The sequence below is a fragment of the Malaya genurostris genome, chromosome 2, assembly GCF_030247185.1.
Source record: "Malaya genurostris strain Urasoe2022 chromosome 2, Malgen_1.1, whole genome shotgun sequence".
Taxonomy (NCBI): Eukaryota; Metazoa; Arthropoda; class Insecta; order Diptera; family Culicidae; genus Malaya; species Malaya genurostris.
In genome coordinates this window covers 327,213,568-327,241,073 of record NC_080571.1, presented here as the reverse complement: position 1 = coordinate 327,241,073, position 27,506 = coordinate 327,213,568, and the positions used below count along the sequence as shown (strand labels likewise).

Below are 27,506 nucleotides of genomic sequence, written 5' to 3'. Positions count from 1 at the left end.
CGTTCAAAATCGTCGTCCGAGCAGGAGGAAGCCTATATCGCGACGCGTTCCTCTCATGATACTGATAATTTAATTATACATTGTTAATCGCATTTCCGACGGCATCAATAAAAAAAAGATGCGGTCACGTTAAGTACAATGAGAGATATTCGCGATTAAAAACTTATCGCTCTTTCAAAGTGCTAATTTTTGAAAGACGCCTCATAGTAAAGTAGGACGTATTCACGTCAAAAACTGGCAACCCCAGTAGTTACGTTTTACTCGAGGTTCAAATATTGAAATAATTGAACTGCTTCGTGTACCAGTTTCAAATGTGATTATTAGAACAGTTCGAATAAATAAAAGTGAAATGGTAGACTGCCTTTTTAATTACATATTATTGTCAAATGTACGCATGAGACACTGAAACAATCTTCTGCATTTCTTATCTGATGTCATTATCGACAGCCTACAACAAGCCAATTTAATCAATAAACTTGTTTCATGGAGATTTTCTTCCCCATAAATACGTTTATTTCATTCGCCGTAGCATCCATCATATATAGTACATTAAACCTAATATATTTCGAATACAGTCACAACGGTTACTATTTAATAAAACATATTACTACTAGATTCCTTAAATATCATATTAGTATTTCGGTATTCACTAGTTAATCTACTATCAATAAACTTGATTCGTTGCTATCTATGGATATTTTGATGAAAGGTTTATTGTTTCTTTTTCTTCAAAAACTATTACATTTCGTTTTTGCAAAGTGAGTTTGATTTAAAATTTTCATTTTATTTTATTTTTATTGTTTAATTCCATCTGACAGTAGTCTACATAAAATATTACCTTATATTGCATCGATGAACTATTTTTAATCCGTGTTATGAATCGGCAAGATGGTTATCTGAATTCGAAAAACTCTTCGACAGATGTAAAGGTGCGGATCATCGATGTAAACGGTTCGTAAAGTCCAAAGCTAGTACGATGGAAGCGAGGTACAAGTAAGGATCCATGAAGCAGAGATCTGGCACTCGGAAACATACCGATGAAAATAGATTAGAGCAGTCGACTTCTCCATTCAAAAGCTTTGCAACAAATGTAGTATGTTGGATACAACGACGTCGTTGAAGAGTTTCCATAAGGAGTGTATCGAAAATAAGCTATCCACTCATGTATTTGTGATGGTTTGTTATGCTCAGATCACAGTATGCTGTGCGTTTGGCTGTTAGCTTTCGTTTGTTTACTTGTTTGTGCGGTTGAAATTCTGTGTTTTCAAAATGTCGCGTATTGAAAAGGAAGTGAAAATTAAGGTTCTGGACACATGACTAAGTAAGTAGGGTATTATGATGCGAAAATTGGTGAAGCGGTTTGGAATTCATCATGCCAGTGTTAAAACCATCAATAAAAAGTTTGAGGAACTCTATTCTTTAGATGAGCTACCAGGAAGAGGCAGAAAACCCGGTTCTTCCAACCCGAAACTGGACCAGAAAGTGGTATCGCTAATCATGAAGAACAAATCAATGTCAATACGTGATTTGGCCAAAAAAACAGGAACGAGTGTCGGAATGATCCAGCGTATCAAGAGCCGAGATCACCTGAAGACCTACAAGAAGCAGAAAATCTCGAAACAAAGTGTAGAACAGAAGAAACGAGCAGCAACAAGGGCCCGGAAATTATGTTCGCGTCTTTTGCAGTGTCGGGATGCATGCGTTTTGATGGACGATGAGACTTATGTAAAGGAGGACTCAAAAATCCTTCCAGGTCCACAATACTTTACTGTCGTCGTTGGGGAGGATGTGAGCGATGCGGACAGGTCGATTCAAGTTTAGAAATTCGGTCGAAAGGTACTGGTATGGCAAGCAATATGTTCCTGTGGTTTGAAGTCAACCCTTTTTTACACTACTGGAACAATAAATGTAGAAATCTATCGATATGAGTGTCTCCAGAAGAGATTATATAAGAAGCATAGTACATCTCTACTGTTTTGGCTGGATTTAGCGTCGGTTCACTATGCCAATACCACTCTCAATTGGCTTGTGGAAAAGGGTATAAATTTCGTTGAGAAAAATTAGGATGCCAAACAGTTGAATCATTCTCTAGTATTGGCCGAACGAGAGAGCAGTAGAGAGTTTTTAAACAGTACGGATCAGAAATTTTTGTTGATATCTTCGTGATAAACCCTAATTGTCGAATAGCTTTTGCGATTACTGTCGATCGATGCAAATTTAACGTTGAATTGAAAGCTTTTGATCAAGTAGCACACCCAAATCGCTAAAATGGTGAGTAACACTATCGATGACATAGTCGAATCTTATTGGCTGTTTGGTACGATGGTAGGACATAACCATGCGTTTGGAAATACTTTAAATCATCGGCATACGCTAATTTACATGCCTAAAGCCTGCATGCCTGTGTAATATGTCGTTGAAATACAGAATGAACAGCAACCGACCTTGCTGGCTTCCTTGGGAGACTCCGGACGAATTAGAGAAACTGGTAGATTTAGTTGAGCCAAGATTAACACGTAGAGTTCTGCAAGTCAAGTATAATCTCAGCCAATTAGTTATACGCTCTGGTATCTCTAGTTTAGATAACTTTGCTAGCAGAATATCATGGTCAATTGTATCGAAAGCAGCTTTAAGATCCGTATAAATTACATTCACTTGTGCTCCGTGTTCTAAGTGTTCGAAATAAGTTGTTGCGATTTAAAGAAAATTTGTGGTAACTGATCGTCCGGGCATAAATCCATGATGATCGTTCGAAATATAGAATTAGCAAAGCATTACTAACAATTTTCAAAAATTTTGGATCCGGCTGAGAGACTTGTGATGCCACGATAATTTGCAACATTCCGTTTATCTCCTTTTATAAAAACAGGAACCATAAACGATTGTTTCTAAAATGCCGGGAATCGAGATTCAACAAGTGACTCTACTCAATGGCTCGACAAGAGCTTCAATATTACGGCAAATCACGACGGAAGGTATACCATCCGGACCAAGCGTGAACGTACTCTTAAGTTTACGAGTAGCTTTCCTAACCATATCAAGTGTAACATAGGATACATCAAAATCAACCAGATTATGAGGAACATCTAATACTTCCAAGTCAATTTCACGCTTGGTAACGAAATGCGCGGCGAATACTGATGAGAAATGATTGGCAAGCAATTCGCATTTCTCCGTACTTGATCTTGCATCCGGTGTATGTTTCCATCATCGTCTCATTATTGCGTATATATATATATATATATATATATATATATATATATATATATATATATATATATATATATATATATATATATATATATATATATATATATATATATATATATATATATATATATATATATATATATATATATATATATATATATATTGTTTCGGTGAATAAATCTGACTTCACTGGTTCACTGACTTCACAATTACAGGCAACCCTGCCAAATGACAGCGACGTGTAAGATGGCTGGCTGCTGCAAAACGACCGATTGCAAGTCATGCGAGTGTGGTACAAGACCGTAAGAACGCATGGAGGTTTCAGTTAAGGTTTCAGAAGTGAATTTATTGATATATTTATAAGTTATCGCGATTGGTAGCAGTAAGTAATACTCACGATTGAATTGACTGAATGTGTAACTTTCTCAAATTGTATTTCTGATAGATATCGCGTTATTCTTATCGTTAGTAGTATTGTTGGAGGTGGTTGAACTATTGAAGGTTAACAGATGTAAGTTAAGCACATGTTATTAAAACCATTGAATTCTAATAAAATATGTTATTAGCTTTTAGCATTTGTCAATGCACTATACGCGTGTATTCGCTCAAAAGAAACCGAAAATTCCCTCTCCAACAAACTAAAAGATCTGCACAATTGGAAGATGTCAGATGAAAACCAAAGTAGCTGCCCGGCGTGTGGGGAATCCGACAACAGTAGGATGGTCGCTTGTGATAAGTGCGGAAGTTGGTGGCACTTTGAGTGCGTCGGCGTAGGGGAAAGCGTTAGTGAGAAAGACTTTCTCTGTCGGAAGTGCATCTTTACCGAGAAGGAACCCACAAAAGATCCGCGAAAATCGACGAGCGCTGCCGGTTCAGAGGCAGGCGCATCTGCTAGCAGCGTCCGAGCGAGAACTAAATTTCGTCTGCAGAAACTTCAGGAAGAAGCAGAACTCAAAAAGCGACAATTGAATCTCGAGCTGGTGGAGCAGCGGAAACGTCACGACGCGGAAAAGCTGTTGAAGGAAATCGATCTCGAGAAAAAACAGCTGGAAATCGATTCAGTATACCTGCGGGAGAAATTTCAAGCGATGGAAGACGATTGCGAAGAAGAAGGCGATGATCAGAAAAGTCGGAAATCCGTTCAGAGCAGCGACAGCAAGGTCAATCAATGGCGCAAGCGACATCTAGAGGGTTTGGTCAATTCTACCTTAGCCACTCAGGAGACAGCTTTCCCTTCGACGACAACTGCGACAGCTGCCGTGCAGGAAACCCCGTCGTGTACAGCATTCCCGTCTGCGCAAGTAACAACATTTGTAACTACCAGCCGTGCGAATGCGACGGTCGTCCCAGAGATCCCGTTACAAGTTCCGTGTACTGTGTCCACTTCTATCGTTCCGGTGGATCCAGCATTTCAATGGAGCCAGCCGTGGGTTCGCAATAATGGTATCAGCGGTATGAAAAATCAAATGCCGCGACAGTATCCATACGGGACATCTCAGGTAGGAGGTGTAATTAATAGTATAAACGTTAGGCCCCAAGGCAGTGCTGAAAATAAAGCACCGGTAGGAGGCAATTTCGTGCCTAGTAGTGCTGTACCCCTACAGGGAGGTAATCAATGTAGCAATCGTAATTCGTATGATGCGTTCTACCGCCAGTTTCCCACTCATGTGTATCCATTTGATCGGAAATTCTATGGATTTAATAATCAAATATCCCAACCGTATCCCTTCGGGATTTCGCAAGTAGGAAGTGTAATTAACAGTTCGAACGATAGGTCTCAAGGCAACTGTGATGGTAAAACATCGGCAGGAGGCAATGTTTTGCCAGGTAGTGCAGTACCTCTGCAGGGAGGTAATCAGTGTAGCAATAGTAATTCGTATGAAAGATTCGATCAACAGTTTTCAAATAATGTACACCCACTCGATCGAACTCATTTATTATCTTCTGCGTTACCAGTGCATAACCCATCACAGCCGGGAATACAATATCCCTCTCTTAATTTATCGCCAGTTACTCAAGTCGAGCCCACTTCGCTACAACTGGCAGCACGCCAGGTGATGTCAAAGGAACTTCCACTGTTCTCAGGTGATCCGGAAGAATGGCCGTTATTTATAAGTTCGTTTAACAATTCCACAAATGCATGTGGATTTACTCACACGGAAAATTTAATGCGACTCCAACGGTGTCTGCGTGGTGCCGCGTTGGAAGCGGTACGAAGCAAATTGTTGATTCCGGATTCCGTGCCTCAGGTCATATCGGTTTTGCAGACTCTTTATGGCAGACCTGAAATTCAAGTGTATGCTTTGCTTAAGAAAGTGAGAGAAGTTCCAACTCCGCGACCAGAGAAACTCGAGACACTTATAGGGTACGGAATAGCTGTACAAAATCTTTGCGATCATCTGCTCGCGAGTCATCAGGAAGCGCATTTGAACAATCCTACACTACTTTATGAGCTGGTGGACAAACTGCCGGCGAATCTCAAGCTTGAATGGGCAATGGTTAAGCGTCAACAACCCGGAGCTGATCTTCGAACGTTTGCGACTTATATGTCAACTTTGGTATCTGCGGCCAGCGAGGTCACGCTGACGGTAGATATGAGGGCAAATCATCCGAAGCACGACAAATCGAAAGGGAAAAACTTCTGTAATCCACATTCGACGGACATATCGAAGCTATCCCAGCCAGCTGAGAGTAGTTCTTTGGATAAACGATGTCTCGTTTGTCAAGAAGCATGGCATAAAGTGCGAGATTGTATTGCTTTCCGGAAACTGGACGTTGATAACCGATGGAAATTGGTCCAGAAGTTATCACTCTGTCGTACCTGTTTATTCTCGCATGGGAGGCGACCGTGTAAGTCAAAGAGTCGATGTGAAATAGGAGGTTGCTCGTACAGGCATCATCCGTTGCTGCATACCTATCCGAAAAGAAGTAATCCGCCATCATCCAGAGACATGGCGGTGCAAAACCATCACGCTACTGGGAGGGGGTCTCTTTTCCGCGTTGTGCCAGTCACACTCCATGGGGAGAAACGTTCGATTACTACTTTCGCTTTCCTAGACGATGGTTCGTCGATAACGCTGATTGATGATTCTATTGCTGATTCTCTCGGTGTGAACGGCAAATCTGAAAGCTTGTGTCTGTCCTGGACGGGCAACGTGACTCGGTCGGAAGAACATTCTAAGCGAGTGAGGTTAGATATTTCCGGTATCTCCCAAGAGAAGAAGTTTGTACTCTCTGATGTTCGCACGGTTAAGGATCTAGGATTGCCGACACAGACTCTCCGCTATGACGAATTGGTGAAGCTCTACCCATACTTGGCAGGTCTGCCTATTCCGGATTACCGGGATGCCGTTCCAAAGATTTTGATTGGTAACGACAATGCGCATTTGAGTGTTACCTTGAAGAGGCGTGAACGACAGGTGGATGAACCCATAGCTACCAAAACGAGATTGGGATGGGCGATCCATGGGCCAATATTGACGATGGGGAACGAACAGTGTTTCAACATGCACCTGTGCAAATGTGTAAGAGAAGAGGACGATTTACATGAACTAGTAAAACAGTATTTTTCGTTGGAAAATATGGGAGTTTCTACACCACAAAGCATCGATACCGAAGAGAATCAACGGGCAAAGCAGATTTTGCAATCAACCACTCAGCGTGTTGGCTTACGATTTGAAATTGGATTATTGTGGAAATTTGACGAGTTCGAGTTTCCCGACAGTTACTTCATGGCCATACGGCGGCTAGAATGCCTCGAAAGGCGTATCAAGGCGGATGCCGATATAGGTGGTAGTGTACTACGACAGATAGAGGAATATAAAGCAAAAGGATATATACAAAAGGCTACGGAAGAAGAACTTGCCGCATCCGATCCGCGAAAGGTCTGGTATTTACCATTGGGCGTCACCACGAACCCCAAGAAGCCAGGAAAAATACGTATTTTCTGCGATGCTGCTGCGAAAGTTGACGGTGTGAGCTTGAACACGATGCTGATTAAGGGACCGGACCTGCTCGTACCGTTGAAGGGAGTACTCACTGGATTTCGTGAAAAAAGAATAGCTATCTGTGCCGACGTGAAAGAAATGTTTCACCAGATGCTCGTGCGAAAGGAGGATCGAGATGCCCAACGTATATTGCTGAGAGATGACCCTAATCAGAATCCTCAAGTGTACTTCATGAATGTAGCCACGTTCGGGTCCGCGAGCTCGCCATGTTCGGCGCAATTCGTTAAGAATTTGAATGCTACGGAATATGCAGATCGATATCCTGAAGCTGCCGACGCGATCATACGTAAGCACTACGTCGATGATTATCTGGACAGCGTGGATACTGAAGAGGAAGCAATTCGTAGGGCGAGGGAAGTTACTTTCGTGCACTCTAGAGGTGGTTTTGTCATTCGTGGTTGGATGTCTAACTCGGAAAAGGTTTTGAGTAAGCTCGGTGAGACGAAGACAGCAGAAGTTAAAGAGTTCTTGACGGAAACTGGCCTATGTTCGGAGCGCGTGCTTGGCGTGCTTTGGATACCACAGGAAGACGCATTTACGTACGCGTCCAACTTTACGGTAGTACCTGCCTGGCCCACCAAGAGAGAGCTGCTAAGAACGGTGATGAGTCTATATGACCCTCTAGGATTTCTTTCTCATTTTACGATTCACGGGAAGATCCTTATCCAGGATGTTTGGCGAAGCAAGACAGACTGGGATGAAAAAATTTCGATCGAGTTGAAGCCACGGTGGGACCGGTGGGTTGAACTTTTTCCTTCGCTTGAGACGATACGAGTTTCGCGCTGTTACTTTCCAGAACAGCCTTTATCGGCATTCGAGAATATACAACTACATGTATTCGTTGATGCAAGCTTGGTTGCGTTTGCCTGCGTAGCCTATCTGCGGGCCGAAGTAGCGGGACAACTGCAGTGCGCATTAATATGCGCGAAGGCGAAGGTAGCCCCACTCAAATTGACGTCGGTACCGCGACTGGAACTTCAAGCAGCACTGCTGGGAGCGCGAGTAATGGAGGACATATGTAACACTCATACTCTACCAATCGCGAAGAGGTATATGTGGACTGATTCGAAAACCGTTATGGGCTGGATCAATTCTGATCAGCGCAGATATACGCAATACGTCGCTTTCCGTATCGGGGAGATCTTGGAGAAAACGAGTAGAGCTGAATGGCATTGGCTTCCGTCGGATTTGAACGCTTCAAACGATGCTACGAAGTGGAAGGGGCAACCCGATTTGAACCCAAACGGCCGTTGGTTTGGAGAACCTGAGCTTTTGCATATGGATGAGGCGTACTGGCCGTCATCTCAGGATGTAAACTACGCTACGATCGAGGAGCAGCGCCCTAACCTGGTAATCGAGCACGAAGTGATTCGTTCGGTGTTCGACTGGGAAAGATTTTCGAAATGGCAACGTCTCACCCGAGCTATCGGATATGTCGGTCGATTCCTTGGGAATCTGAAAGCGAAGATACGGCGGGTTCCTGCTACACACGGACCACTGTCGAGAGAAGAATTGGAAATGGCGGAAACGTGGATATTTCGTGCCATCCAGAAAGAGGTTTACTTGAAGGAAGTGGTCTTACTTTCGAAGCTTGACACTGTGAAAAAAGGTATTAAATTAGGCGGTGGCAGTAAACTCTACAGACTCTCTCCGTTCCTGGACGAAAAGGGAATTATGCGCATGGAAAGCCGAATAAGCTTGGCGGCGTTTGCGTCGTATCGATACTACTTCCTCGAAATCACCATGTTACAAGCCTCATCGTCATGTGGTATCATCGTAAATTCCTGCATGGAAGCAGAGAAACGGTCATCAACGAATTGAGGCAACGCTTCCATGTCTCTTACCTGCGCACCGTAGTTCGCAGTGTAACCGGAAAGTGTGCTGAATGTAAAATCCGTATCCCCAGGGTACCCCGGATGAGCCCGCTGCCGAGAGCCAGACTTGGAGCCTTCTTCCGACCATTTTCGTTCACGGGTCTGGACTATTTTGGTCCCATAACCATTCGAGTGGGCCGATGCAATGTGAAACGTTGGGTAGCGTTATTCACGTGCCTATCTATCCGCGCAGTGCACTTAGAAGTCGTGCATTCATTGTCAACGGAATCCTGCAAGATGGCGATTCGCCGGTTCGTAGCCAGACGAGGCTCTCCTTCCGAGATCTATAGCGATAATGCGACGAACTTCGTGGGCGCAAGCAACGAACTCCGAGACGAAATCAAAGTCATGAACGCATCCTTAGCCGAGACTTTCACGAATGCTACTACGAAATGGATGTTTGTTCCACCATCTGCTCCGCACATGGGCGGCGCCTGGGAAAGGATGGTGCGCTCCGTCAAATCGGCTTTCTACGCAATGTCAACTACGAAGCTCCCTACGGAAGAGATACTTGGTACAGTACTGGTAGAGGCGGAAGGTATCGTTAACTCTAGGCCTCTAACGTTTCTTCCGTTGGACAAGGCTAATCAGGAAGCCCTAACCCCCAACCACTTCCTTCTTAGTAACTCCAGCAGGGTGGCACAGCCGCCGAGGAAACTGGTTGAGTCGGATAGCGTATGTCGGAGTGATTGGGATCGAAGTCGCCGCTTGGTGGACCTATTTTGGGGTCGCTGGATACGCGAGTATCTGCCCGTTATTGCCAAAAGGACGAAATGGTTCGGAGAGGTGAAGCCGGTTAAGAAAGGTGACTTAGTAATCATCGTTGACGACGGACGCCGCAACGGGTGGACACGTGGAAAGATTCTGGAGGTCCAACGAGGACACGATGGGCGCGTGCGTCAAGCGTGGGTGCAGACTTCGTCTGGCGTTCTTCGAAGACCGGTGGCGAAATTGGCGGTGCTGGAGGTGAACTCTGGTAAAACTGATCCTGAGGACCAGTGTTACGGCCCGGGGAATGTTTCGGTGAATAAATCTGACTTCACTGGTTCACTGACTTCACAATTACAGGCAACCCTGCCAAATGACAGCGACGTGTAAGATGGCTGGCTGCTGCAAAACGACCGATTGCAAGTCATGCGAGTGTGGTACAAGACCGTAAGAACGCATGGAGGTTTTAGTTAAGGTTTCAGAAGTGAATTTATTGATATATTTATAAGTTATCGCGATTGGTAGCAGTAAGTAATACTCACGATTGAATTGACTGAATGTGTAACTTTCTCAAATTGTATTTCTGATAGATATCGCGTTATTCTTATCGTTAGTAGTATTGTTGGAGGTGGTTGAACTATTGAAGGTTAACAGATGTAAGTTAAGCACATGTTATTAAAACCATTGAATTCTAATAAAATATGTTATTAGCTTTTAGCATTTGTCAACGCACTATACGCGTGTATTCGCTCAAAAGAAACCGAAAATTCCCTCTCCAACATATATATATATATATATATATATATATATATATATATATATATATATATATATATATATATATATATATATATATATATATATATATATATATATATATATATATATATATATATATATATATATATATATATATATATATATATATATATATATATATATATATATATATATATATATATATATATATATATATATATATATATATATATATATATATATATATATTCGAAGGAATCAACAACTACCGAAAAATGGTACTACTTGTATATGGTTTGAAATTTACGGAATCGAACAAATTTGCGATTTTACTGGCTCTTCGCCAGTGTCAATTTGCGTTGAAATTTTGGTACAGTAGACAGAAATTTTATATAACTATATTTATAATCTATTTCTCAAAACGTGTCACTTGCGACAACGTGCAAGTGAAAAAAATAGGTGTTCGTGAAAAACGAATAGTTCGTGGTTGGGCAATCTGAAATAATTCTGTTCCGTTGATCGTTTCGTTTAGTGTGTTATTTTTTAAGCGGTTAGTAGAACGAACTTACTTTCGTCTTGAATCAATTTTTATATTTTCCTTTGAAATTATACAGTTCCTAAGGGAAAGAAATAATGTCACAGACCTGGTTTTGAACAAGATCTAACTAGACATTTCAAACGGTTTCACTTTTTTAATGGATTGCAACTGTTCTGCTTTTAAAATCAAACAAACAACAAGATCTTTTCATTGGAAATATACGGGATTTAGTTTATAAATACCGTTGATAAATGTAAACCTTTTCCTGGTAATTTTAATTAAACAATGTACCATAGCTATGAATATACTGTGTTGTAACGCCGTAATAATAATTCAATTGTGAACCCAGATAGAATGATTATCCTTTTTTTCTTGTTATGGAACTCATAAATAAAAACATTATTAGCAAACGTTCCACTTCGAAAGTCACTCGTGAGAACATTGGCTGTCGATTGTTTCAAGTAATGGCAGAGTTCTGGACGGAACGAGACAACCGACTAGGACTGATAGCGCACACAAGACGTACGACGTAATCAGCCAGCTAACGGTTTTGGAATTATATACACACACGGATTAAGTGAAGATGTAAAAACAATAACACCTCGGACGAAGTCAATCTTTTGATGGGTGAGTCCTTTATCAGCTGTCGGTGCACACTGTCGGAAGACAGTTGAATCTCAACCGCTCCAGAGGTAGCATCAGCATCCTTCGGTCGGGAACACAATCCGTGCACAATCCAAATCAAATGTGCACTATTGAAGTGAAGACTCAATTTGTAAATGCAAAAAATATGCATCCTTCCATCTGATTGTGATAATCCAATTTCGAGTAATCTTCGTTAGCGAATGTTGAGTGCGACGGATATTATAAACACGTGTCTTTTATCAGTTAATTGTTCGATTTGGGCCAGCGAAAACCGAAGGTGAAAATGTCAGCCAGTTGTGAGATTACCATTACCAGCCCCCAGGAGGCAAACACCAAAAGCAGTCTGATTGTGGTTTCCAATCGGTTACCGTTCGTACTGAAGAGGGATCCCATCACCGGGAAACTGTGCCGTAATGCCAGGTGAGTGATCAGTGGTAAAAAAATATCAAAAACAAATGAAGCAAAAAATGTTGTGTTTGTTTTATCATGAAGTGAATATAGTATTGAAAATGGTCAAAAAAGCAAAATATTGATTAATTTTGTTAGACTCGCCGTTTCACTGATCTCGCCTTCGAAGAATTTCAACTAGCTTTGATTGTTTCGAAAAGCTCACCTAACGTTCATTTGGCTAAAAGTCGCTTAATGTTTAAAAACAGAATCCTTATTTATCTCAATACATGTTAGCTAGCGATATGATAAATGTTGGTGCTTACCAAAGTATAATCAAAAGTTTTCCCTTCATGTAGAACTTCAAGCTCAAGTAAACGTTTTTTTTGTGATCTGTTAGAATCATAATTAGATTTTTTTAGCTACCGTAAATCTTTGCAAAGAATAAACTTGAAATATGAATTTCTATCAAGAATATTGCATTTTTTGACTCCACGAGATTTCAATTTATTTTAATCGGGCAACAAATAAAACCAGTTATTCGAAACACTGGTTTAACTTCGAATGACAGCTGTCAAGACTGTTTGGTATCCGACCTTATCCTAATTTTTTTCGAATCTAGTGTATTTTACAATGTGTAAATTGTATCATTTCGGCGAAGTTAAGCATAACAATTTGCAAAGCCGATCGAGAAAAAATATCCATCTACACATTTAGTGCAGAATAAAAGCAAGGATTACTACGATTTTTAGTTTGTATATTAAGACGTAAAGTCGTCTTAAATCAAGTTTATCTTTTTATCAGTACCCAATGGGAGAACGAAGTGAAAAATAATGTAAAAGAGAATTATTAATATTGAAAATCGAATTTTTCATTCGTTCTATTCAATATTTTTCTGATGTGTTTTCCCGGTAGGTACTGATAAAAATTAAATAGGGTTTTCATTCTCCCAATTTTCAACTGTTTTTGTTGTTTCTTTTTCAATACTGCTTGTTTGTAGGCAATTTCAATTTGCAACCGTTTTACATACATTTTTTTTAAATTTCAAATGATTCAAATGGATACCTAAATCTGGGTGAAACAGTAAAAAAGAAATTTCTCAACTCGTTCTACCCGGCGAACGACAAAATAAGTGCGATAAAAAGGCGGTGGTATTGGATGAAATAGACACAGTTTGGATCCGAACCGGCGCTTACAAAGTATCCTGGCCGTGTTCAAATCCTAATTAATCAGGTTGCTTTATGAAATATGTTGACATATAGCAGACTAATTTAGTTCGTAGAGCTTTTTCACGACAAGGAGAAGATTTAAGGTTCGAGTCTGAGTTCCGCTAGGCGATACTTTGTTTTGTTAATTAACATTTTTTTCGCTATCTTTCCTCGAAAAGTTGGGCATAGCGTGTAGAGCAAGACCATCCACGCAGCCTATTTATCAATCTATTCGAAAAACATGGCGAAAGAGAATGCTTGTTAGTTTCTTTTCTGAAATTCAAATCTAGCGACAGTGACTTTTGGTAGACAATACTTCACAGTTGAAATAATTACGGAAATAAAAATCATAAATTGCTACAAAGTAATCAATGGTTCCAATAGAAATGGTATAAGGTTTTCGAATGATACCGAAGCTAACAACCCAGTGTCCACTCTAACTACTTTCAAATCGTTTACTGAAAACCAAAACTGATCTGTTCTAATAATACAGAGCGTACGGTGCTGTTCTCAAAACTCTTATACCTTTCTCATTACCAGTAAGTTGAGAATATGATACCAATTTCATTTCTTGACTCCTATTTTCAGATTTGTTTGGTATTTTGCATAGTTGTTTTAAATAAAGGGTCACTTTCAGAATTACACTAAAACCTCAATTTACTCGAACTTAATTTACGCGAATTCATTTTACGCGACTTTCTCTGCGCGTTTTATTTGAAATAACGCAATTTTTTATTTAATTTACGGTTTTTGCATAATGAAGGAAATCTCAATTTTTATACATATACAATACAATGTAAAATGCTTCAGAAAATTGAATATTGTGGAATGTACATTAATAAATTGTTTAGATTCAAAAAATCTAAATAAGATCGTGGGCATCTAAGAATCATATATTGTATATAATCAATTTAATAAGACTACTGAAACGGTTTGTACTCGTAGTACAATTCACAGAAAATTGATATACTGTGATAAAATCTGTAGAAGAACTTGCACATCCAAAACCTCCTCGGCAAAGGTCTTGAGGTCTACCAACATAACCGATGATCCATCCAAAAACTACCTTAAGTTCAGGCCTTAAGATCTACCAGTGTTACAAACAGTGTTGGTGATTGCTGCTCGATATTTATCTATATTGTTTACAACATTTTCAATCCGGTAGAAGATGCTACCAGAACTCGTGTCTCTCAATGCATGAACCGTGAGAGAATTGTTCTACATTTCTTCGCTCCACTTCATACTCTGAGTATTTCACGGCCCTTGAAGAAAATTACAGTCTGATAATGATTGGTGCTGTGTAGAATTTACCAAGAGAGACAATTATCTGCAGAAAATCGAAGAGGAATTTACCAAGAGAGACAATTATCGCAGAAAATCGAATCGATGATTCGACTTGATGATTCTCATACTAGGTTGCAATATTTCAAAACCCTTGTGTGGAGAATTGACATATATTTTTATAGACACAACTTATACAAAGGTTATATGCACATAGTTAGAATAAGCGGCAATAGTAAAATGATTCTATCGCAATTGTTTTTTTTTTTATTCAATAGTAACATATTTGAAGGCACACTGCTTAAGCTCTTAGATGCCAAGGGCATTTTCTTATTTTAAATTAAAACTAACTTAAAACTAGGGTATTATCATTAGGGTAGTGGCGAATTCCGGTCGCAATGGTCGATTCTGCAGATTCAGTCTGCAGCTGGCGATCGGCAATGGTCGGTGGATTAAAGGACATTAGTTTCTTCCAGATGACGATTATACGTTTCAATGGGTCCGCGGGAAACACCCCCAGGTCACAGAGACCCAGCGGGTGGCCCGCATGTTGTTCATCGATTGAAGCAGTTTTCCCGTGGGCGATGCCTTTGCCTAAGAGAATGAAAGAAGTATAGAGAAGTAATTTTGTGGAAAACGGGATGAAAAAGGGGGTATGAGAACGAATGACCAAAAACGATAAAGATCTAATTAGTTGACATCGAGATGGTGGAGAAACGGAGAAAGGGGAACGAAGAAGTTAGTGACAGCAAAAAGATCTTGTTATTTTATACAGAGATGGTGGACAGGCGAGGGATTTGGAGAATCGGGCGAATGTTAGTCTCGAACCTGTAGGTGAAGATTATTCTTAGCCTCGACAATAGAGAGGAAACTACGGATTACACTTGTATATTAATGTGTTTAATGTACTGGTATATGAGAAGCATATATAAACTATCCCGACTCGCCAACACATCCCGAACCGGAACATTGGACGGTCTACCTCGGGCCCTAAGGGATTCCAGTAGCTCCGACCTGACGTAACGATACTCTACGCACGACCACACGACATGCTCGATGTCCTGATAACCGTCGCCACAGGTGCAGAGACCGCTCTCCGCGAGCCCAATACGCCGGAGATGTGCGTTGAAGGTGTAGTGATTTGACATGAGCCGCGACATAACACGAATGAAATCGCGACTCACGTTCATCCCCCTGAACCAAGGTTTCGTCGATACCTTAGGGATAATGGAGTGTAGCCATCGTCCCAGTTCGTCATTGCTCCATGAAGTTTGCCAACTTTCGAGAGTTTTCTGACGAGAGATTCTGAAAAATTCATTGAAGCATATTGGTCTTTCATAAATATCACCTTCTAATGCGCCCACTTTAGCCAATGAGTCTGCCTGTTCATTGCCTGGAATGGAACAATGCGATGGGACCCAGACTAAGGATATTAAATAAGACCGTCCAGATAAAGCTCTCAAGTGTTCCCATATTTTCCCCAGAAAATAGGGGGGATACTTTCCTGGCTTCATTGCCCGGAGAGCTTCTATTGAACTTAGACTGTCCGTGACAATGAAGTAATGATCTTTGGGCAATGTTTCAATGATCTCAAGAGTGTACTGAATGGCAGCTAGTTCTGCGACGTAAACTGAAGCTGGATCACTGAGTTTGTAAGAAGCGGTGATGTTTTGATTGAAGATGCCGAAGCCTGTGGACTCGTTGATGTATGATCCGTCAGTGTAGAATATCTTTTCACAGTTGACTGTTCTGAATTTGTTATAAAAAATATTGGGGGCCACTTGAGGGCGTACGTGATCTGGAATTCCACGAATCTCTTCTCTCATGGATGTGTCGAAAAATACAGTGCACTCAGAAGTATCCAAGAATAGGACACGGTTGGGCACAAACGAAGAAGGGTTAATATTCTGAGCCATGTAATCAAAATACAAGGACATAAAACGGGTCTGAGAATTGAGCTCGACAAGCCTTTCGAAGTTTTCAATCACCTTCGGATTCAAGATTTCGCATCGGATTAGCAATCGATATGAGAGATCCCAGAATCGGTTTTTCAACGGTAAGACGCCCGCCAACACTTCGAGACTCATCGTATGAGTTGACTGCATGCAACCTAAGGAAATACGCAAGCAACGATACTGGATTCTTTCCAGCTTGATGAAATGAGTGTTCGCCGCGGATCGGAAGCAAAAGCATCCATATTCCATAACGGACAATATCGTTGTTTGGTACAACCTGATCAGGTCTCCTGGATGGGCACCCCACCACGATCCGGTTATCGTACGAAGAAAGTTGATTCTCCGTTGGCATTTTTGTTTCAGATATCTAATGTGACATCCCCATGTGCCTTTGGAGTCGAACCAGACCCCGAGATATTTAAATGTGAAGACCTGAGCTATGGTTTCACCCCCTAGTTGAAGCTGTAATTGTGCTGGTTCTCGCTTCCTTGAAAATACAACTAGCTCAGTTTTCTCCGTAGAGAACTCGATACCCATTTGAAGAGCCCATGTCGACAAGTTGTCGAGGGTATCTTGTAATGGTCCTTGGAGATCGGCAGCTTTGCGTCCTATAATAGACACAACGCTGTCGTCGGCAAGTTGTCTTAGCGTGCAAGATGTGTTGATACATTCATCAATATTGCTTACGTAAAAATTGTATAGAAGGGGGCTTAAACATGAGCCCTGAGGAAGACCCATGTAACTGAATCGTATTGTCGACAAATCACCATGCGCGAAATACATGTGTTTCTCGGACAATAGATTATACAAAAAGTTATTCAAAATTGGTAAAAGACCATGCTGATGCAACTTCTCAGATAGGATGTTTATGGAAACTGAGTCAAAGGCCCCCTTGATGTCGAGGAAAACTGACGCCATTTGTTCTTTACGAGCAAATGCCATTTGAATTTCTGTTGAGAGCAACGCAAGACAATCGTTCGTTCCTTTGCCCCTGCGGAAACCAAATTGTGTATCTGAAAGCAAGCCATTAGTCTCCACCCAATTGTCAAGACGAAAGAGAATCATTTTTTCGAACAATTTCCGGATGCATGAAAGCATAGCAATCGGCCGATACGAATTGTGATCGGAGGCTGGTTTTCCTGGTTTTTGGATGGCGATCACTCGCACTTGTCTCCAGTCGTGTGGGACAATATTACCCATAAGAAACTTGTTAAATAAATTCAACAAGCGCCTTTTCGCAGGGTCAGGGAGATTTTTCAACAAGTTGAATTTAATTCTGTCTAGCCCCGGGGCTTTATTGTTACACGACAAGAGTGCGAGTGAGAACTCTACCATCGAAAAGGGTGTTTCGTTTGTATTTGATGTCGCGGCGCGGGTGGTCTTCTGTTCCGGAACAGAGTCTGGGCATACTTTTTTAGCGAAATCGAATATCCAGCGGTTGGAATATTCCTCGCTTTCATTCGTGGCGTTTTGGTTGCGCATTCGTCGGGCTGTGTTCCAAAGAGTGCTCATCGATGTTTCTTTTGATAATCCTTCAACAAATCGTCGCCAATAACCAAGTTTCTTTGCTTTGACTAAGTTCTTCATTTGCTTGTCTAACGCCGCGTAATTCCGATAATTATCGGGTGTTCCATTTTTTCTGAACTTTTTGAACGCTAAAGATCTTTCCGCGTTGAGTGATGAGCACTCTTTGTCCCACCACAGGTTAGGAGGACGGATGTTGGTTTTCGCGCCAGGTACACGCTTCGTCTGAGCTTGAGTCGCAGTGTCGAGAATCAAGCCAGCCAACAACGTGTACTCTTCCTCCGGAGGAAGTTCTTGTGTTGATTCTAGTTTCTCAGATATCGAATTTGCGTAGTATTTCCAATCAATATTTCGTGTGAGGTCATACGAAACATTGATTGTCTCCGATGGTCTTAATCCGTAGGCGATTGAAATTGCGATAGGTAGATGGTCGCTACCGTGGGGATCGGGGATCACCTTCCACGTGCAATCCAACCGTAGCGAGGTCGAGCATAAGGATAAATCCAGCGCGCTTGGTCTTGCTGGTGGTGCGGGAATCCGTGTCATTTCTCCGGTATTCAAAATAGTCATATTGAAGTTATCGCAAAGATCATAGATCGCGTTTGATCTGTTGTCATCATGAAGACAACCCCATCCCGCACCGTGAGAGTTAAAGTCTCCTAAAACTAACGTCGGTGCGGGAAGAAGTTGCATGATACTGCTGAGCCAGTGGTACCCAACTGAGGCTCTAGGGGGAATGTAGATGGAAGCAATGCAAAGGTCCTTGCCTTTCATTGTGACATGACATGCGACAACTTCAATACCTGGTATCGATGGGAGGTTAATTCGATAGAAGGAATAGCACTTTTTGATCCCCAAAAGTACTCCTCCGTAGGGATCGTCTCGATCCAGGCGAATAATGTTAAAATCGTGGGAAACATCAGAAGTTAGCCAAGTTTCGCACAATGCAAATGCGTCACATTTCAGATTATTCACAAGAATTTTAAAAGAATCTATTTTTGGGATGATACTTCTACAATTCCACTGTAATACAGTGATTGAATCCGTGACCTCGGTGGATGAGTTAGCCATCGAAGGATACGATCGCTGAAAGAAGGGGCCATTTTGCAGTCAACTGCTTCAAAAAAGTTCTAACTGTAGGTATCAAAGCCATAAACAGGCTTTTAAGAGGATCAGAAATATTGAAGGTGTTAAAAATCCAGTCCACAACATCAGAGAATTTTATGAGCCCAGCACCCAGCTGGTTCTCTGTTGGGTTTTCAGGGGCACTTGGGGATTTTGGTGTCCCGGGAAGTGGTGGGAATTCCTTCTCAGAATTGAGTTTTCCGAGACCAGGAACTGTTTGCTTCGGAGCTTTGTCTCCACTAGTTCTAAACATAAATTTTGGAGGCCCATCGGAAGACAACTTCGTACCCTTACTAGGGAGCTTAGGAGAGGATTTGTTTACTCTTTTCCTATAGCTATGAGGGGCCGCTGAAGATGTACCTTCTAATGGGTCGTCAAACTCGCTCTTGTCAGTTGACAAGCAGGTATAGATGTTCGTTGATTGCTTAGGGGGGGTGGCACTCTTGAGCATGTCAGCAAAGGAACGCTTGGAGTGTTCCTTCAGGGAACGTTTCAAACCATCCTTGCGCACTTTGTACGCGGGACATGCCATCAGGTCATGCGAACCCTCCTTACAGTAAAGACACTTTGCAGTACCCTTACCGCAGGAGCCATCCGCATGAGCCTCCCCACAATTAGCACAACGGGGCTTATTGCTGCAATGGGACGCTGTGTGTCCCAGTTGCTTGCAGTTGGTGCAGTTCATGATACGTGGAACATAGAGACGAACAGGGAGGCGAACTCGGTCCAGGAGGACGTAGTTAGGTAAAGCCGAGCCAGCGAATGTCACCCGATACGAGTCTGATTGGGGGTATGATTTGGTACCATCCCCCGCGATCGACACTGAATGCAATCGCTTGCAATCCAGTATCTTTACGTTCTTAAGTAGGGGGTTTTTAAAGCAACCCATCCCGTACTTAAGAACGTCATTGCAAGTCAAACTGGCATCGGTGACAACGTCGTCAATTTCGACTTCACGAGCTGGGATGTACACACGGTATTCCCGCGTAAAAAGCTCACCCTGAACGATCTCGTTAGCCTGTTTTGAGCTGGTTAACGAGACCCTAAGCTTGTCCGGGCGTACTTTGTCAATACTCTTGACAGTAGAGTATCGCTTCGTCAGCTCTCGCGATATATGGAGACAATTTAATTTTTTTCCATTTAATTTGGGCCGGAAATAAACCGTGTACGGTCCGGCCGGGAGTGCAAGTCCGTCGGGATAGCTCTTAATGCGAGTTTTGCTATCGACAGTTGTCTCCATTTTATCATCTGGTGGGTCAGGGTTTTGTTTCACAGGGTTTGTCATGGCACGGAATTGTATCCGCACGGGTTAGAAATCTGGGATACCACCAGATAATTTCAAGGACAGAAAAAAAGGGAAAGAGAATGATACTTAGCTTAATAATGAATAGCCACCAATGCCTGGCCTTGGCTAATCGGTGTGCTACAAAACTCGGCCGCTGGGGCCACGCGTTGGTTGAATTGTTGTTGTATCTGTGTGCAAAAAACTTCTAAGAGGAAAAAAAGCACACAGCACCGGGTCACGACACTACTCCAAATGTTCACTATTCAAAGTCTATACACTGCACTATTGTATTATGTATGAAAACCTCTCAGCGGAACGAGTACCATTGTCTATTATACAATAACGGGACAATGTCGATTGTCCGATCGCTTTATCACACACGGCACTGGTTTTCAGCGTTTCGCAGTTAACAAAAGCACGTCTGTTCGCTCGGAAGGTTGAAACAGCAATGAATGTATCGCAATTGTTAACTGCCTGTATAGAATTGGATCGCGAAACGAGAATAAGCGACTGTTTATTGCTTCAAAGAAAATCCCCACAGCAGTATGCTAACTTGTGATGCTCAGAGAGGTCGAGGTCATCGAGAGAAATTCGCTCTCATACTGGTGTCCATTCTATGTTAAATTAACCATTAACCATTAACCATGCTGCGATGATATCCGTCCCTCTTTGATGGCACTAATTGAATCATGTGAAGAGTTGGTAGAGAGCGTTCTTTGGTACGATAAAAGCCATCCTTGGGTATGGTTAGTTTATGACCAAAAACGTTGACTATGAGTATAGGAAATACCGAAAAAATCTCGTTTGTTCCAAACCGGAAATCACTCAAATTTCTCAGAAACAGCTAAATCGATCTTCGCAAACTCAACATGTTTCCATAAGTTAATATAGAGTTAAGTTTCATCCAGATCCGGCTTCCGGTTTCGGAAATACAGGGTAGTGTATATGAAATTGCAACCTGGCATATAGAACGATTTTGCAAAAATGTATAAATCCTTTTAAATATGGTTCAAAACTGTTTCAATTTATAGGTAATGCTAGTTGCTGGTCAAACGAACGAACTTCGGAAGTACCGGAAATAGTAGTCGAAAAACAAAAATGGAACTCTCTTCACTCTCTCAGAAACAGCTAAGTTGATTTTCACAAACTTAGACTCAAATAAAAGGACCAACGTATATAAAAATAAGCTGCTTTTGAACTTTGTTCCGATCTCACTTCCGGTTCCGGAACAATGGGGTGAGATGTGTTTAAAATTTTAAATCGTCATTCAGAGCAAGAAAATGCAAAAAACGAAGAATTCATATTAACTTGAATTAAAACTGTTAAATTTAAAAGGTTATGCTATTGTATGCCCAAACAAACTTTATTGTTCCTATTCAATATTCAAAGAAAGGTTTTTTGAAAAATCCGTTAATAATATTAATGAAAATATTAGTTATACGAACAAGGTAATATATCACCAGTAGGTGGATTGAAACAGGTTTTTAACACATGGATCAATAAGTCCCGAGACTAACAATGGAAACAACAATTTTTTTTGCAAATTTTTAGGGTGATACAATGGTTCCAACGTTTTTCCAATTTTTCAATACCATGTTTATAAAAAAATTTATCTTTCGCTTCAAAATAAGCTTCAGTTTCAGCGATGACCTCCTCATTTGAGCCAAATCTTTTTTCCCTGGAGCATTTTTTTAAGACCAGCAAAGAGCCAGTAGTCACTGGGGGCTAAATCTGACGAGTATGGGGGGTGGGGAAGCAGATCAAAGCCCAATTCGTTCAATTTAGCCATTGTTTTCATCGACTTGTGGCAGGGTGCATTGTCATTTTCGAAAGCAATCGCGGCACCCACTTGGAAAAAACTCAATTTTTCATGAAGGATAGTAAATACACTTCCATATGATATCTGTGTCATCTCAGCAATCTCACGGAGCTTCACTTTACGATCTTTCATTATAATTTTTGTCACTTCAATCACATTTTCCGGTGTATCGGCTTCCACAGGTCTACCCGAGCGTTCCGTGTCATTTGTCTCGGTACGACCACGTTTAAACTCGGCGAACCACCGACAAATCGTTGCTTTTGATGGACAAGAGTCCGGATAAAATTTTTCAATCCATTGTTTCGCTTGCACGGTGTTTTTACCCATTAAAAAACAATGTTTTCTCAAAACACGAAACTCGGTTTTTTCCATTTTTTAAACAAACTACAAAACGACTTTACTCCAACCTCGATAACTCAGCTGTTTCTGGTCGTTTCAAGCAAAGGTTAGTACTCTAGAAAGACGTGGTTACTGGTTTACTACGAGCGCCATCTCTGCTTTAGTCTCGGGACTTATTGATCCATGTGTTACATGTTCAATTACACTCGTTTGAATTAGTACGATCATGTCACCACTGGTAGTTGCTAAAATATGTTCATTTATCTCTTTAAATGAGGTTTTGGCATGTTCGAAGAAAAAAACCTAATTAGCTTTGCCCTTTGAATGAGCATCCTTGAGCAGTATTCGTTACACGTCAATTTTTATTCTAACATTCATTAAAATTCCTGTCATCACCTGCCGCACACTAGACTAGGGGTCGAAAGTGGCCTTTTTTTCAGCTTTAAGTCGTGTACACAGCATTTGATTGACCGTTTCATTTTATTCAACTTCCGCTTTGTAAGCAAAGTCTTGGCATTACATTCTTTTTGTGGAATTTGGCCTTTTCGTTTCAAAAGACTTCGCAGCCGATTCTTAGCGTACAGAAAATCATTGCATGGCTAGTGTTATGGATCCTACTGACACTAAGAATCCTTCCAGGTCATCCTTCATTGAACCACCAATCCGCTTTGTACTTACCCAGTAATTATCGATTGGAAAGAATCACGGACAGTCAGGTGGATTAAAATTCATAACTGGATCTTTGTGATTTAAATGGTATCCCAAGCACAAATCTCACTTGATTGATCGATCATCAGAGAGCTCTGCTGGAAATCTAGTCTTCAAAGCTTTCGGATCATATTCATGCGATTTTTTCACAATATTCCTAAAAGACCACGTCGGGTTTTCGACATCATGAGAAAACAATTATTTAATTTGATACTTACTTTGGATTAATCGTTTGTAGTCCTTTAAATGAAAAGTTTCATTTACTATATATACCGACATCGTTATGTTCATTGATGATGCTATAGTAGGAGAATAGACGGTTGATTCTCGTAAAAAAACAGATCGTGTAGTTGATTTTTCATGCGTGTCCGAATTCATTTTATTACAGTTTAGATCAAATCATCGCAGCATAACAGTCTTGTGTCTAGTATATTCGTGATAGGTAATTTGAACTGAATCACATAAAAAGAAGACCTCTCATACCAGGTCACACTTTTTTCAACTCTAGGTGACATACGAGATTGACTAATCTTAGTCTGACCTGTTGATCTACTCCAAGTTGAAAATAATAAATAAAACTCTTTGCTATATATGGCACACACTGATTAACCATACGCGAATTACGAACAAATCAACAAGCAACATTATCGGAAAGAACCATAACCATAACTCACGGAGAAAGTCTGATTTCCAAACATCTTTTTTCCATATCAACAACGTACGTCAGAACGGCAAACGAATTGTCGTCATGATCCCGTGATACTCGCATGGTGCAACCATGGAATTCACGCCAGACGCTTTCCACTTCACGTGAGCGTCAACTCACGGTCAGTCCGTTATCGCTTTATGACATCGCTAAACAAATCGGTTTCCCTGATTTACGCGAATTTTCTTTTGTGCTATGACATTGGAAGACAAATTTCTATATATTTTCAACGACCGCTGATAACAGCTTTCTGAGTTCGCTTTGAGCTATACACTTTACGACTACGCGTGATTAAAAGTATGCAAATTTACTATCTCTTCCAGTGCCGGTGGTCTAGTAACGGCTGTAGCGCCCGTCGTCATCAAGGGCAAAGGTCTCTGGGTTGGTTGGTCTGGTATGACACTGAGTGATGAGGAATCAGACCAAATTCCCGAATCCGATCCATCCGATCGAACTCCAACGGCGGGCCTTCTATCAGAGCAGGTTGTTTCGGTCAACGTGGAACCGCAGGTGTTTGACAGTTATTACAATGGTTGCTGTAATGGAACCTTCTGGCCACTGTTCCATTCGATGCCTGGACGGGCCAGATTTTGCGCCAATAACTGGCGCTCGTACTACACAATTAATAAGGAGTTTGCAGCGCGAACGATCGAGGCATTGGAAAAATGTCTGAAGCAGAACAAAAACCCGGGTGTTCCTATTATCTGGATCCACGATTATCATCTAATGCTAGCCGCCAACTGGGTCCGAGAAGCTGCCGACGAACGAAATCTGCCGTGTCATATAGCTTTCTTTTTACATATTCCTTTCCCACCGTGGGACATTTTCCGCTTGTTCCCTTGGTCCGATGAAATTCTGCAAGGAATGCTCGCTTGCGATATGGTGGGATTCCACATTCAGGATTACTGTTTGAACTTTGTCGATTGCTGCCAGAGAAACCTTGGATGCCGTGTTGATCGTAAGAATCTACTGGTAGAACATGGAGGTCGATCCGTACGGATTCGACCTCTGCCAATTGGAATACCTTTCGAAAGGTTTGTAGAACTGGCGGAGAAAGCTAAGCGAGTCATTAGAACCAAGCAAAAGATTATCCTCGGCGTAGATAGATTGGACTACACCAAAGGGTTGGTCAACCGTTTGAAAGCATTCGAAGTACTTCTGGAGAAACATCCAGAGCATCGTGAGAATGTTAGTTTACTGCAGATTGCAGTTCCATCACGAACCGATGTCAAGGAATACCAAGAATTGAAAGAAGAAATGGATCAGCTGGTCGGACGAATAAACGGTCGCTTTACAACGGCAAATTGGTCCCCAATTCGGTATATTTTCGGATGTGTTGGTCAAGAGGATCTTGCTGCCTTCTATCGGGAAGCCGCAGTGTGTCTCGTCACTCCGCTTCGGGATGGTATGAATCTGGTCGCAAAAGAGTTCGTCGCCTGTCAGATCAACGAACCACCCGGAGTATTGATCGTTTCGCCATTCGCCGGTGCTGGCGAGACAATGCACGAGGCCTTACTGTGCAATCCATATGAAATCGAATCGGCCGCCAAGGTTATACACCGAGCGTTGACCATGCCGGAGGACGAACGATCCCTGCGAATGGCGCGCTTGAGACGGCGCGAAATGCAACAAGATGTCAACAGCTGGATGCGACAGTTTTTGAAGGCCATGGACTCTCTGGATGAGGATGATATCGGAACGACTACAATGCAACCGGTCACCGTAGATGACTTCGACGAATATCTTCTTAAGTAAGTCTTTTTTCAGATTAAGTATGTACCCAATTTAACATTAATTCCATTTCTACACAGCTACGTTGGATACAACCACAAACTGGCTCTGCTGTTAGATTACGACGGAACCCTGGCTCCGATAGCGCCACACCCGGATCTAGCCACTCTGCCACCGGAAACCAAAAATGTACTGCAGCGACTATCGAACCATTCCGATGTGTACATAGCCGTTATCTCCGGTCGTAATGTGGAGAACGTAAAGAAAATGGTCGGCATCGAAGGAATTACCTACGCTGGAAACCATGGGTTGGAGATTCTACATCCAGATGGCAGCAAGTTCATTCACCCAATGCCGATAGAATACGAGGATAAAGTGATGGCCCTGCTCAAGTCTCTACAGGAAGAGGTTGTTATTTCTCCTGGTGAAACAAAATGCTAGAGGTATTATTTTTGACTATTTTGAATAGGTCTGTCATGATGGGGCCTGGGTGGAGAATAAGGGAGCGTTACTGACATTCCATTACCGAGAAACACCAGTAGAACTGAGAACGGAACTGGTCGAAAAAGCTCGTCAGTTGATCATTCAGAATGGGTTCAGAGCTACCGAAGCGCATTGTGCGTTGGAGGCGAAACCTCCGGTTCAGTGGAACAAAGGTCGCGCCTCGATTTACATCCTTCGAACGGCATTTGGTGTCGACTGGAGTGAACGCATCAAAATCATCTACGCTGGCGACGATGTGACTGATGAGGACGCTATGATGGTATGGCATTATATTAACCGCTTAATCGATTGAGATTGAATGTTTTTTTCTTTCGCGTATAAACAGGCTCTCAAAGGTATGGCTGCCACGTTTCGTATCACCAATGCACAAATCGTCAAAACATCTGCCGAGCGTCGTCTTCCGTCAACGGATTCGGTCCTAACAATGCTCAAGTGGGTAGAGAAGCATTTCATGCGCCGCAAGCCCCGCTCCAATAGTCTAACTTACAAAAATCGCAAACGAGATTGCGTCAAGATGCAACTGGCCTTCGATCTGGTACCGAATACGAGTCCGGCTAACAGTGCAGCCAATAGCTCCGACGAGCGAGACTAGGATAGGATAGTAAGGTACCATAGTTAAGATTTGCGTTTAAGTTAGGAAGAAAAAATGTCCCTGTGCACGTTAAATGTGGTTTTACCGGTGCGTTATTGTTTTGAAATGTTCAAATTTGTCTGGTAATGCAGTTTAGATAAATTTTAGGTATAGGCATACCAATCAATGAGTTTCTTTCAATCCGAAAGTCCATTTTATTTTTGTAGCATTTTGTTCTCTTTTTTGAAGCATATTATTCAATAAACAATATCATTATCAAAACTGTAATTGTTTTATTTTTACGAATTTACAAACCTATAGGTATATATATATATATATATATATATATATATATATATATATATATATATATATATATATATATATATATATATATATATATATATATATATATATATATATATATATATATATATATATATATATATATATATATATATATATATATATATATATATATATATATATATATATATATATATATATATATATATATATATATATATATATATATATATACATATATATATATTAACGAGTCGTGGCTCGTGGGTTTCAAAAAAAATATATTTTTATTCACATTAACTCTTAACTAATTACA

The 27,506-nt window shown here is 41.3% G+C and overlaps 1 protein-coding gene across 2 annotated transcripts; it reads left to right on the top strand.

Annotated features, from left to right (window-relative positions):
• Positions 1–11,751: 11,751 nt before the first annotated feature.
• On the top strand, positions 11,752–27,067 carry LOC131431453 (uncharacterized). Of its 2 annotated transcripts, XM_058597177.1 has the most exons (6): positions 11,752–11,924; positions 11,985–12,161; positions 24,402–25,829; positions 25,890–26,217; positions 26,279–26,572; positions 26,639–27,067. In XM_058597177.1, exons 2-6 carry the CDS (start codon positions 12,025–12,027, stop codon positions 26,903–26,905), a joined length of 2,454 nt encoding a protein of 817 aa, XP_058453160.1. In that variant the 5' UTR covers positions 11,752–11,924; positions 11,985–12,024; the 3' UTR covers positions 26,906–27,067. The 2 variants fall into 2 exon arrangements, with proteins under 2 accessions (XP_058453160.1, XP_058453159.1); XM_058597176.1 differs by having other exon boundaries at positions 11,752–12,161.
• Positions 27,068–27,506: the final 439 nt, after the last annotated feature.

What these genes read in the sequence shown, in the direction of transcription:
- LOC131431453 (XM_058597177.1), top strand. Translation starts at nt 12,025, where the DNA reads ATGTCAGCCAGTTGTGAGATTACCATTACCAGCCCCCAGGAGGCAAAC. An exon ending in TTCGACGAATATCTTCTTAA is followed by an intron (nt 25,830 to 25,889) that starts GTAAGTCTTTTT and finishes ATTTCTACACAG; the next exon opens with CTACGTTGGATACAACCACA. An exon ending in TCAAGTCTCTACAGGAAGAG is followed by an intron (nt 26,218 to 26,278) that starts GTTGTTATTTCT and finishes TATTTTGAATAG; the next exon opens with GTCTGTCATGATGGGGCCTG.